The sequence below is a fragment of the Lipotes vexillifer genome, unplaced genomic scaffold (assembly GCF_000442215.2).
Source record: "Lipotes vexillifer unplaced genomic scaffold, Lipotes_vexillifer_v1.1 scaffold75, whole genome shotgun sequence".
NCBI lineage: Eukaryota > Metazoa > Chordata > Mammalia > Artiodactyla > Lipotidae > Lipotes > Lipotes vexillifer.
Window position 1 is genome coordinate 1,659,805 of NW_006771517.1, and position 13,162 is coordinate 1,672,966.

The window sequence follows — 13,162 nt, forward strand, 5'->3', positions numbered from 1 at the left end:
GCCTGGCTCGTGGCTGACTGGTCTCTCCTCCCTGGAGCAAAGGGTTCCTAGGGAGGGGCCGGGGCATGGCTGATCCTGAGATGGGTGGCCCCCGCCTGAACTCAGCAGCTTGTGGAAAATAATGAATCCCACCCCAATCAAAATTACACAGCAGCCACCACTACCTGGGGCAGCTCACCATGTGCCAGGCATAGTGCTACGTGCTTTACATACAACACCACGTGTCAGCCTATGAAAGCATGGCATTTTACAGTGAAAGAAGTCAAGGTTCAGAGAGGCTGGTGATTGGCCCGGCGTCACACAAACAGAATAGATGTAGCCTCCCTGCCCAGGCAGCCAACTCGTCCTAGGCAGGCCTGGGTGGGCGAGGGGGTCTCAGCAGGGACGGGCTGGGCCACTCCAGAGGAGTGGATGCTTGTCCAGCACTGACTTAGTGCAAGACCCTCCCTCCATGCTAGGCGCTGAGCTGGGTCAGCTGGACTTAGATGGCTCTGAAGAACCGTTCTGCCAACTTTCATCTTGGCATGCCTGGGAGAGGAGTAATCATCATTACAACAGCAGCTACAAGTTAACAAGCATTTCCTGAATGCCAGGCGCTGTGCCTTTTATAGACATTATCATGTTCCAGCCTCATGATGATCCTGAGAATTAGGCATCATCCCCCCACTTTCCTAGGAGTTTTGAGCAACTTAGGTAAAGACATGTAGGGACCCAGCAGTCAAAGCAGACGCAACAATGATATTAATAATGCTGGTGACTGACTGCAATATTGCTAAAGCAGCCAAAAGGTGTGTCTGAAATGTCACAGGCGGTAAGAGGCAGAGCACCTAAGTGGAGGGGTAGGGACTAGGCTAGTGTGGGTGAAGGTGAGGGGTGGGGAGCAAGTAGCAGTACTCACACTGAAGATGAAGAAAAGCTCGATGAACATGGCGCCAAAGGGCAGGATCCCAGCCATGAGAATGCTGCAGAGAATGGGAGGGTTAACACTGCTGGGAGACCTGGGCCACTGGAAGCTTCGGGCTCCCTCCTGAGCCAGCAAGAATGAGAATGCTTACACTGTTTGGTGGGTCTGAATCTTTCGGCATGCTTTTGTACCATTATAGCCTCTCAAGAGGTGGGCATCATTCTCCCCATTTTATAGATGGGCAAACTGAAGTACAGAGAGGTGGCGTGACTTGCCCAAGGTCCAAGGTAGTCTTTACCTGTCACCCTGCACCTTTCCACTCCACCCCTTCCCTGGCCAACACCGAGTCTGGCTACAACTTGGTCCTCTCTACCTTGGAGTGAAGCTAAGCTTTCAGGAAGTCTACTAGAGCCAGCCAGGGCTGCAGGAGCACCTGTTATAGCCCCCACAGGGGGAGGGCACCCCTGTCCATGTCTTTCCAAGGAGACGGCTCGGGGGAACGCTGGCCTTGCCTACTCCAGAAGCCCCCACCTGGCCCTTGCCAGAGACTCACCCCACAAATCGGTTCATGTACCACCGCTGCTCAGGGATCTGCCGGGGAATCTGGTTGGTGCGCACAGGGTTGTCATACGGCTGCTTGCGGAAGCCGAAGTAGTAACCCAGGTAGACGAGGGGCAGGGAGATCCCGAACCACATGCATAGCAGGGCCGCCATGGTGGGGAAGGGCACCTGTGGGCACAGCACCGTGAGGCTCCACAGGCCCGGAAGCCCAGGTTGTGGCCGTGCGGGGGGCAAGGACCTTCTGGGTCCCAGGGCAGGAAGGGCACAGCAGGACCACCATGGTGGGGAAGCTCCTGCAGACACGCCCCCCACAGGGCTCCTGGCCAGACTGTCCTGGGGCTGACCCCAGCCCTGGGAAAAGCAGAGGGCAGATGGAGGGCCAGTTGAGCCATGAAGTGAAGGAACCACGGCATCCTACAGGAGCTTGTCGCCAGGGAGGACGTGGGGAAAGAACAAGGAAGGAGGGGCTGAGAGCATGAAGGGGAGAGGGAGGGCCGGAATGAAGGGAAATTATGTGTGGTCTGTTAAGTGAAAACGAAGGGGAAAAAACAGAAGTGCACAAACAGTGTGTTCCCAATTTCACTCAATGAAAACACCACAATATACCACGAAGTGAAAAAAGTAGGATATAAAACTGTATGTAGAGAACTCCATTTTAATAAAAACACCCCAATACTTATATGCATACATGCCTGGAGAGGCCTACACCAAAAAGTTAACAGCACTTCCTCAGATGGAGTATGGGGCTTTGGAACTGATTTTTCATTTTTTTTTAAATTCCCCTCTGCACAGTCTGAGGTTTTTACAACTCACACAAAATGGAAGAAATGAATTAATATTTGTAAAGTGTTCAGAACAATACTTATTTCAAAGTAAGCACTATAAAAATGTTTGCTATTATTTTATAATTTTACGATTACATTATTCCATTTTAAACATATCTAAAAAGAGGTTAAAAGACCACAAAAACAGGGAATTCCCTGGCAGTCCAGTGGTTAGGACTCTGCGCTTCCATTGCAGGGGGCACATTTCCTTTCTAAAATTTCTGCCATGAGTGTTTATAGTGAGCAGCTGGTAACTGGGAGAAAAATGTTGAGAGAGAGAAGGGAGACAGGTATAAAAAGGAGGAAGTGAGAGGAAGAGCATGACCCTGTCTTTCCTGAGGGCAGCTCCCTGGACCGCTGGGAAGGACCCAGTCCTCCGGCAGCCCGGACTGCAAGCCTCACCCAAGCACCTTCTGTGGGCACCTGCCAGTGGAGGGGAGGCGGTTCTCTCCGCTGAGGCTGGGATGGCAAACACCTGCCCCACCTCTCCCGCAGCTAATCCATCAAGACCATCTCCCCACCCCCAAATGAGTCCACAATCCTCACAGTGGGGCTGGTGCTGAACTCGGGGCAGGGACACTAGGAGGAGAGCCTTGTTTTGGGAGACTGACCTCATCAAGTCATACCAAGCAGCTTTCCCTTGGTTGAGACGAGGGAAATTCCCCAGTTGGGCCCTGGACTGTGGAAATCTCCCTTTAGAGAAGTGAGCTTTGGTCAGCTGTCTGAAAGAGCCCACAGGAAGGGCAGGACAGATGGATGCATAGGGCTGGAGAAACCGTGGCCAGCCCTCAGCCCCCAGGGCTGGGAACAGCCCTCTGGGGACTTAGAAAAGGGAAGGAAGCGGCAGGAAGTGACCTGCAGCAATGGGCCTGAGCACAGCTGGCCCTCCCTTGCTAGGGAGGGCACTTACCGCCCCTGATGAGTGCTTTCCCCAGATGAAGCAATTCAATACGAAGCAGATGCCAAAAACCACGCCAGGGTACAATGTCGCCGTCTGGAAGCAAGAGAGACCAGGCTGGGGAGCTGCATCTAGGGAGAGCTCCCACCTGCCCCATCAGGGCTCCCCGACTAGAGGTTCTCAAGCCCTCCCTGTCCTGTAGGACTCAGCTCAAGGATAAACCCTTCCAGAAAGCATTCCCCGACCCCCAGACTAGGCAAGACCTCCCGCTCTCTGTCCTTTTAGATCCCTGAACTGCACCGTCCTCGCCCTCATCCGTGTTCATAATCATGTGCTGTTGTTACCCCCAAGGACATAAGCTCTTGGGAGGATCAGGTCCTGCTCACTGATGTGCTCCCAGCACTCAGAGCACAGTAGTGTTCAATAAGCATTTGTTGAATAGGAATGACCAAATAAAAGTTTTACTAAACACGTAGGTCTGGGCCTCAACCCAAACTGTCCAGAGTGGTGGGTAAGCTTTAACTGAGTCTTAGGGGCGGTGGGTGCTCGCCTCCACATGAATCAATCATCTCACCCAATCCTCACTACAGGCCTAGATGGGAAGGACTGTCACTATGCCTCTTCAAGAAGAGGACAGAGGCCCAGTAACGTTAAATACCCCACACCCCAACTTCACACAGTCAGTTAAGGGTGGAGCAGAGGTTCAAACCCAGGCAGTCTGACTCCAGAGGCCCTGCTCCTGACGCCCTGCGGCGTATTCTATCCAGTCAAGACCTCTGGGGCTGGGGCTCAGGCACTGGGAACCAAAGCCCTAGACCTACAGTGGAGCCTCCTTTACTACTGCGGCTGCCTGAGCATCCAAGGGGTCTGCCCATGAGGCCTGAGGCTCCCCGCAATCTGGTGCTCAGCTTCACGGCCAGTTTTATTTACCTTTAGCCTGTAGCCTCCCACACCCACTAACTGGCCACTGCTCTCCACGTCCCTGACCCCGGGCCTTCATTAGGTAGAGTCATCAGCATCTCAGGGATCTGCCGTCTGAGTGCCAGTGCTGAACCAGTGGCCTTCTGTATGCAGTCTCCTTCCAACCACACAACAACCTGAGACTTAGGTGCAACCAGCCCCCACTGGAGAGATGGGGAAACCAAGGCTCAGAGGGCTGGTCAAGGTTACCAACCAAGGAAATAACAGAGCCAGGACTGGGATCCAGGAGATTCCAGAACCTGAGGCCTCCTTGCTGGCTGCGTCCATCCAGTTGAAACCCTCCTCTCCGAGGCCCAGCTCAAATGTCATTTCCCCCCTTCCTGTGTGTTTCTGCTTTACTCTGCTGTGTAGCAGAGAATTCCTCGTCTGTCCTCCTGGCTGAAATTTATGGACTGAGCACTGTGCTAGATACCAGGAAGAACAGGAAAAATGTTCAGACCCATAAATGGAGAATGACATAAGTGGCACTCATAGGCACAAGGCTCTGCCCAGGCCCCTCTGGGGTGCCAAGGAGGACCCTGAAGTTAGAATCGGTGGGGGAGGAAGAGTGACCCCGGAGCTAAGACTTAGCTGCCCACACAGAGGCCGGAGGAGAGAAGAGCAGTTGTACACCTGCACGGCTGCGGCTGCAGCAGAGGCCCGCCTGTGGAGCGAGGCAGAGCTCCACACCAGGGAAAGGTCAGAATCTTGCAGGGAAACTGAGGAGGCCTAGGATAGCCAAGGGCCCAGGCAGGAGGGAAAGATGCCTGAACCTGGGCAGGAGTCCTGGGGATGGAGATGGGAAGGAATTCGTGGACTATCTGGCAGAACCGTCCACACTTGATGTATGAGAGGAGGCGGGGGCGCTAGTGAGTAGGAGGAAGAAAGGGAGCCACCCAGGTGACTGCCTTGGGGGCCCGGGTGGATGATGGTGCCACCGGCTGCAGGGAGCAGGTTTGGGGCAGAGAGACGGGGTTTGCCGTGTGACCAGTACAGGGAGACTTGGAGGGTATCTGGTGGGAGACCTCATCAGGGAAGTCTCACCAGGTGAGGAGAGGGCTGGGTTTTACAGCTCTGAAGATCCCTGGGTCTCAGCACACAGTAGCCTGAGAAAAACACCTGATGCGTCAAGAATTTAGGAAACTCTTTTTGATCTTTCCAGAACAACCACTGTCACAGCTCTTCTATACTGAGGGCTTATTAATTGCCAGGGGTATTTGCCAGAGCTGGGATAGCCTGAGTTCCCCTGCTCTTTTGATAGCTGTGAGAATGGTTTCAGAAGGCCTGGGTCTAGAGGCTTCTCTGAATTTGGCACCAGGGGTTTCCCTGGTCCTGTACGGGCTCACTTGCTCTGGGACAAGGGGCTCAGGGCTCCCTGGAAGGCAGGGTCAACTCCCAGGCGTCCTCCGGTTTCTGTGGTCTTTTCTGTTGCCAAGAACTCTCCTCACCACCAGGAGGACAGTGAACACCAGAAGCTGACCTTACTGAAGAGGAACAGAGGCCCCAAAGTCTGGAAAACCGGCTGACAGTGACGTGGGGCCTGGCTTCTCCCACCCCTGGCAGGTAATTCTCTCTTTACTCTGCTGGGTAGGGTGTTCTCACAGCTGCCCTGCTGATCAGGTTTTGACCTTAAACTTTGACACCTGGGATGGTGTCTAAATCCTGTTATTCTGAATCCCCTATTTCTTCTTGTGCTTGAGCCATGGGACAATGTAGGTTAAAAATCATCTAAGTTCAACTCCCTCTTTTCATGGATGCGGCTACTAAGGCCTCAGAGGTAAGCACCCAGGGGTGAGAGCCCAGCACTCCTGGCCCTCGGGTGTGCTCTTCCCACCCATCAGGCTGCTGCCCAGCACCTGGCCCTAAACCCCCACCAGAGCCTGCCTATGCTGCTCTCGAGGAGCCCAGGAGGAAGCTTCTTGGCCTCCCAATAACATGGGGAGGAGGGTTAGGACACTTACACAGAAGGCTCCTTTCTTCCACCGATGGCCTTTTAGAGTGCGGTACAGACGGCCGGCGGAAAATCCACCAAACACCCTGTGGGGAAACGGAAGGGATCCACACCAAAGGGACCTGTTAGCTGCAGTGCAGGCGGTCTGCGCCAGCCCTGGGACCCCACTCATGCACACGTACCCCATGAACATGAAGAGGAAGCAGGCCGTGGTCATGAGGGCTCCCCGGCTGGAGGGTGACAGCATCCCAAGCATGGCCACAACTGAGGAGGGAGGGGCAAGAGAGGGAAAGTCAGGGTCTCTAGGCCCCAAGGCCCAGTCGCGGGCTGGCTCACAGGGCCCCAGGGCAGGTGAGGCTAGATGAGGCTCCCTACTCCCTCTCCCTACTCTACTGGAGAAGACTGGGTCTTAGTTGGGGTTCAGAGGGGTGCAGAAGTTGCTGGGCCACGGCTGGCTGCATCTTTTTCTTTTTTTTAAAAATTTATTGGATTTTTATTTATTTTTGGCTGTGTTGGGTCTTTGTTGCTGCGCGCAGGCTTTCTCTAGTTGCAGTGAGCGGGGGCTACTCTTCATTGCAGTGCTCGGGCTTCTCATTGCGGTGGCTTCTCTTGTTGCGCAGCACGGGCTCTAGGTGTGCGAGCTTCAGTAGTTGTGGCTTATGGGCTCTAGAGCGCAGGCTCAGTAGTTGTGGCGCATGGGCTTAGTTGCTCTGCGGCATGTGGGAATTTCCCGGACCAGGGCTTGAACCCGTGTCCCCTGCATTGGCAGGCGTATTCTTAACCACTGTACCACCAGGGAAGCCCCATGCATCTTAATGGTAATGGCCAACCCACAGAGCACTTGCAACCAACCAGGCACTGAGCTGAGAGCATTACGAATGCCAGCTCACTGAATCTACCTCATCAGCCCTCTGAGGTGGAGGTTAGTTCCCACATTCCTTAGATGAGGAAACTGCAGCTCACGAGGTTAAATGAGAGGCTCACAGAAGTTACATGACTTGTCCAAGGTCACAAAGCTTGGAGGCATGAGGCTGAGACAGAAATTTAGGCAGATTAGTTGCTAAGAGATTAGATTTTGAAAGTTCTCATCACAAGAAAAAAAAATTTGTAACTATGCGAGGTGATGGATATTAACTAAACTCACTATGGTAATCATTTTGCAATATATACATATAATATCAAATCATTATTTTGTATACCTTAAACTAATACAGTGTTATATGTCAGCAAAAAGAAAAAAGAAGTTAAAATAGTTAAAAAAAAATTTAGGCAGATTGATTTCAGAACTGCCTGTAACTACTATATATTCATTCTGGGGGGTGTTTTCTGAGAAAAAAGACCTGATTCCAGTCCTAATCCTGGTGCTGAAATGGGTAAGTCACTTAATGCCCGACTGCAGAAGGAGGCCAACCTCAGAGTGCTGATATATGGCTTCATTGGTGGTGTGGATGTCGGGGGCTATCGATGGTGTTGGCAAGATCTGAGGAGGAGCAAATCACCAGGGCCTGTGGCTGAGAGGACCAGCCCTCTTGCTGGGATGGACGCCTCTGTCTGGCCCAGAGATGTTGACATGACCCCCCGCCCCAGGAAGGGAAGCCCACCCTCTTCTCAGACTCAGACCTGTGCTGCGCTGGTGAGCACAGCCCGCCCTCCCCAAACCCCCAGCCCACCTCCACCCCTGCCGGGCTACTCACAGATGACGATGAGGATCATGCAGAAGAGCTGAATGCCTGAGCCCAGCAGGGAGCTGAGGATCATGGGGTACTGCGGGGGCCTGAAGACGTCACCGTGCACCAGCTTCCACCCGGACTCTTCCATCGTGTCTTCCTGCAGCAAAGGGCCAGAAAGCAAGGCTCTTCTTGGGCTCTGGAGAAGGCAGCTCCTGCAGGGACCACCCCCAAGGACCCACATCCCTGACCAGGGCTGAGGGTCCCTCAGGTGTCAACTAGCACCACTCTGACACAGGAGTATAAGTGGCACGAGAACGTACATCCCAGAGAACTGTCACACGGAAAAAGGAGGGCACAAACACGGGCTTACAGCTATATAAAAGGAAAATTTCCTCCCCACATTCCACAAACCAAATGCATGGAAAAATAATGTAAACCAGCACACTAAAATGTTAACTGTGATAGTTTCTGAGTGGTGTCTTTAGAAGCAATTTATTATTTTTTTAACTGATTATAACAGTAATATAGGCACACCTTATTTCATTGTGCTTCATTTTACAGCACTTCGCAGATATTGTATCTTTTACAAATTGAAAGTCTGTGGCAACCTGCATCAAGCAAGTCTATTGGCACCATTTTTCCAATAGCATTTCCTCATTTTGTGTCTGAGTCACATTTTAGTAATTCTCACAACATTTCAAAGTTTTTCATTATATCTGTTATAGTGTTCTGTTATCAGTGATCTTTGACTTTACTATTGCAATTGTTTTGGGGTGCCGTGACCTGTGCCCATATAAGATGGCAAACTTCATCAGTAAACGTGTTCTGATTGCTCCACCAACCAGTTGTTCCCCCATCTCTCTCCCTCTCCTCCAGCCTCCCTATTCCCTGAGACATAACAATATTGAAATCAGGCCAATTAATAACCCTACAATGGCCTCTAAGTGTGTAAGTGAAAGGAAGAGTTGTCTGTCTCTCATGTTAAATCAAAAGCTAGAAATGATTAAGCTTAGCAAGGAACATGTGTCAAAGGCTGAGATTCCTGAAAACTAGAACTCTTTCACCAAATAATTAGCCAAGTTGTGAATGCAAAAGAAAAGTTCTTGAGAGAAATTAAAAGTGCTACTCCAGTGAATACAAGAATAAGAAAGCAAAACAGCCTATTGCTGTTATGGAGAAAGTCTGAGTGGTATGGATAGAAGATCAAACCAGCCACAACATTGCCTTAAACCAAAGCCTCATCCAGAGCAAGGCCTAACCCTCTTCAATTCTATGAAGGCTGAGAGAGGTGAGGAAGCGGCAGAAGAAAAGTCTGAAGCTAGGAGAGGTTGGTTCATGAGGTTTAAGGAGAGAATCCCATCTCCATAACATAAAAGCGCAATGTAAAGCAGCGAGTGCTGATGTAGAAGGTGGCTACACTAAACATCAGATATTCCATGTAGACGAAACAGCCTTCGATTGGAAGAAGATGCCATCTAGGACTTCCATAGCTAGAGAGGAGAAGTCAATGCCTGGCTTCAAAGCTTCAAAGGACAGGCTGACTCTCATTAGAGGCTAATGCAGCTGGTGACTTTAAGTTGAAGCCGATGCTCATTTACCATTCCGAAAATCCTGGGGCCCTAAAGAATTATGCTAAATCTACTCTGCCTGTGCTCTAGAAATGGGACAACAAGCCTGGATGATAGCACATCTGTTTACAACATGATTTACTGAATACTTTAAATCCACTGTTGAGACCTACTGCTCAGAAAGATTCCTTTCAAAATATCACTGCTCATTGACAATGCGCCTGGTCATCCAAGAGTTCTGCTGGAGATGTACAATGAGATTACTGTTATTTTCACGCCTGCTAACACAACATCCATCCTGCAGCCCATGGATCAAGGAGTCATTTTGACTTTGCAGTCTCATTATTTAAGAAATACATTTCATAAAGCTATAGCTGTAGAGTGTGACTCCTCCGATGCATCTGGGCAAAGTAAACTGAAAACCTTCTGGAAAGGATTCACCATTCTACATGCCATTAAGAACATTCGTGATTCACAGGAAGAGGTCAAAATATCAACATTAATAGGAGTTTTGAAGAAGCTGATTCCAACCCTCATGGATGGAATTGTGGGGTTCAAGACCTCAGAAGAAGTAATTGTAGATGCGGTGGAAACAGCAAGAGAACTAGAATTAGAAGTGGAGCCTAGGGCTTCCCTGGTGGCGCAGTGGCTGGGAGTCCACCTGCCGATGCAGGGGACGCGGGTCTGTGCCCCAGTCCGGGAGGATCCCACGTGCCACGGAGCGGCTGGGCCCATAAGCCACGGCCGCTGGGCCTGCGCTACGCAGAGGGAGAGGCCGCAACAGTGAGAGGCCCGCGTACTGCCAAAAAAAAAAAAAAAAAAAGGAAGTGGAGCCTAAAGATGGGACTGAATTGCTGCCATCTCATGATAAAACTTCAACGGATAAGGAGTTATTTCTTACAGATAAGCAAAGAAAGTGGTTTCCTAAGATGGAATCTACTCCTGGTGAAGATATTGTGAAGACAGTTGAAATGAAAACATAGGATTTAGAATATTACATAAACTTGGTTGATAAAGCAGAGGCAGGGTTTGAGAGGACTGACTCCAATTTTGAAAGAAATTCTGCTGTGGGTAAAATGCTATCAAACAGCATTGTATGTTTACAGAGAAATTGTCCGTGAAAGGAAGAGTCAATTGATTTGGCAAATTTCACTGCTGTCTTATTTTAAGAAATCGCCACAGCCACCCCAACCTACAGCAACCAACACCCTGATCAGTCAGCAGCATCGACACTGAGGTGAGATGCTCCACCAGCAAAAAAGATTAGGACTTGCTGAAGGCTCAGATGATGGTTAGCAGTTTTAGCACTAAAGTATTTTTAAATTAAGGTATTTTTTTAGACATACTGCTACTGCACACTTAACAGACTGCAGTATAGTATAAGCATAAGTTTTATATGCACTGGGAAACCAAAAAATTTGTTTGACTCCCTTTACTGTGATAATCACTTTATTGTGATGGTCCGGAACTGAGCCCGCAATATCTCTGAGGTATGTCTGTATGTGCTCTTACTTGTGTAATACGTAAAAAAAACTTTTTGATATATGGCATGATATTCAAATGAACAAAAAGTAGTAAATGAGTATTGTAGACAATTTTTTAAAAATCCAGAAAGACTGAACAAAAAATATAAAACTCATAAACATTCATAGATTAAAACATAAATCAGAAAGATAGAGAAAATGATTTATATACTTAATAATACCGCTGTTTTGACATATTTCCTTCAGTCCTTTATGTATGTACATGTGCATATGTATATATAATTTTTAACAATAAAATACTGTATTTACTGTGTAACAATACTTTGTTATTTTAAGCTGATGTATGATCATGAGCATTTCCTTATGTCAATAAACACTCTCTACAATTACTATTTTAATGTTTGTACAATTTTTCATTGTATGGCTGTACCATAACATAACCAATCCATTATTATGGAATATCAGGCAATTTCCAGTTTATTTAAATGATAAAAAAAGGCTGCAATAAATATTTCTAGATCAAATTTTTGTGGTTTTAATGCTTTCCTTAGGACAATTCTAGAAGATAGTGTGTCAAAACAAGTTAACTAGGACTTCCCCGGTGGTCCAGTGGTTAAGAATCTGTGCTTCCACTGCAGGGGGTGCGGGTCCGATACCTGGTTGAGGAACTGAGATCCCACAGGCCACACCAAAAGTTAAAAGTGCAGCCAAATGTTAAAAACAAAACAAACAAGTTAACTATTTGGCAGTTCATGATATGTACTGCCAATTAATAACTTTTCAGAAATCTACCAGTTTACACTTGCACGGGTGGCATGAAAAGGTGCTTATCTCACATTAACCTTGCCGGCAATTAGTACTGTATATACGAATCTGTGCTAATTTGAAGGTCCCAAATTGTCTTCTCATGACTGTGACACTGCACGTTGGGGGCTTATCCCTGAGGTAAAAACAGTTTTTCACATGTTTACTGGCCATGTATGGTTCCTTGTCTGTAAATTATGTGTTCATTATCACATTAGGGATTTTAGTGGTTTTTTTTTTTTTTTTTAGAGATTTTATACCAGTTCTTTTAACTATCATCTTTTTAAAAATTTGTTACATATATTGTTTTGTCATTTCACTTTTCTGTTGTTTACATATCTTAACATGCAGGATTAAGGTAAAATTAATCCAGTTTTCTTTCTGTGATTTCTTCCATTGTTTTTACGCTTAGAAATTAGAAAGCCTTATCCCCATCACTTTGGGTCATTAAACATTTTGTTTTCCTTTTCAATACTTGGTTTACACTATGAATGATAACACACACACACACACAGGCACGTGCGCGCATGTGCGCGTCCTGGCCTGGTAGGCCCAGAGCCCCACTGCTAGACTGCCCTCCCTCTGCAAGTCCATCCCTCCCCAGCCAAGACCTCGTACAATGTCATCCTCCTTATTATAGTTGGCGATGTCCTTCCGGAGGGTCCGAATGATAATCATACTCAGGATGCCTGAAACAAACAGGGGCGGGGAAGAAGAGGAGTGTCAGCACAGCCATCCGAGTCTTCTGTGCTGCTTGCCCTCCGGGCACACCTGGCTTCCTCTAGTGGGAACTGGCTATGCAGCCGCCTCAGGTTCTCTCCTGGGCATAGCTCCACCCCAGCTACAGGGCAGGGGAAACAGAGGGTCACCCCCCAAGGAGGGGAAGAATGAGCTGCTGGGATGGGCGGAGGCAGTCACAGGACACCGCTTGTATTCCAGGGAGAACAGCATCCCAGCTCCTCCAGGGCTTGGTCCTTCCAGCCTCTCCAGCCTCACCTCCTCCCAGGCTCGCCTCTCACTTGCCTCTGGTTATTTGTTGCTTTTAGTTATCAGGTCACAGCCCCATCTCTCTCTCACCTGCGTGCCTGTAACCCAGGCTGTTCCCTTTACCCGAATGCCCCACTCTGTCCTGACTCCTACTCACACTTCAAGACATCTTCTCTTCTCAACACCCCAAACAGTTCAGAGGCACCCCCGTTTGTACTTGCACAGCACCCTGTTTACCTATCTAGGCAGCACGGTGTAGTGGTTAGGACAATGGGTTGTAGGACCTTGAGCTAACTTAACGCTTTTTGGCTTAGCTCACGGGGCTGCGAGGATGGGGATGCATGTAAAGTGCTTATTAGCACAGCAGCTGGCCCCTGGGTAAATGTTTAATAAAGACAGCATTATCTTTACTTCTCCTGATACTGAAATGATCAGTTTCATTCTACCTCTGACAACCACCCTCACCCTGCTCAATGCCCTCTTGCCATCTGGCTTCTCACCAAGCCTGTCTCACTGCAGGGCCGTGACCCTTGCTGGAACCGTCTTTCCCT

General features: G+C 49.0%; 1 protein-coding gene across 2 annotated transcripts in view; it reads right to left on the reverse strand.

The window, feature by feature from the left end:
• The window catches only part of TM9SF4 (transmembrane 9 superfamily member 4), a 57,343-nt gene that overhangs the window by 6,125 nt on the left and 38,056 nt on the right, over nt 1–13,162 (reverse strand). For both annotated transcript variants that reach the window (XM_007446858.1, XM_007446859.1), the window contains exons 9-15: nt 12,243–12,313; nt 7,793–7,925; nt 6,281–6,362; nt 6,109–6,184; nt 3,200–3,283; nt 1,458–1,633; nt 899–962 (exon numbers count right to left, since the gene is read on the reverse strand). In XM_007446858.1, the coding sequence (XP_007446920.1) occupies nt 899–962; nt 1,458–1,633; nt 3,200–3,283; nt 6,109–6,184; nt 6,281–6,362; nt 7,793–7,925; nt 12,243–12,313 (686 nt within the window). The remainder of the gene's footprint in view (nt 1–898; nt 963–1,457; nt 1,634–3,199; nt 3,284–6,108; nt 6,185–6,280; nt 6,363–7,792; nt 7,926–12,242; nt 12,314–13,162) is intronic.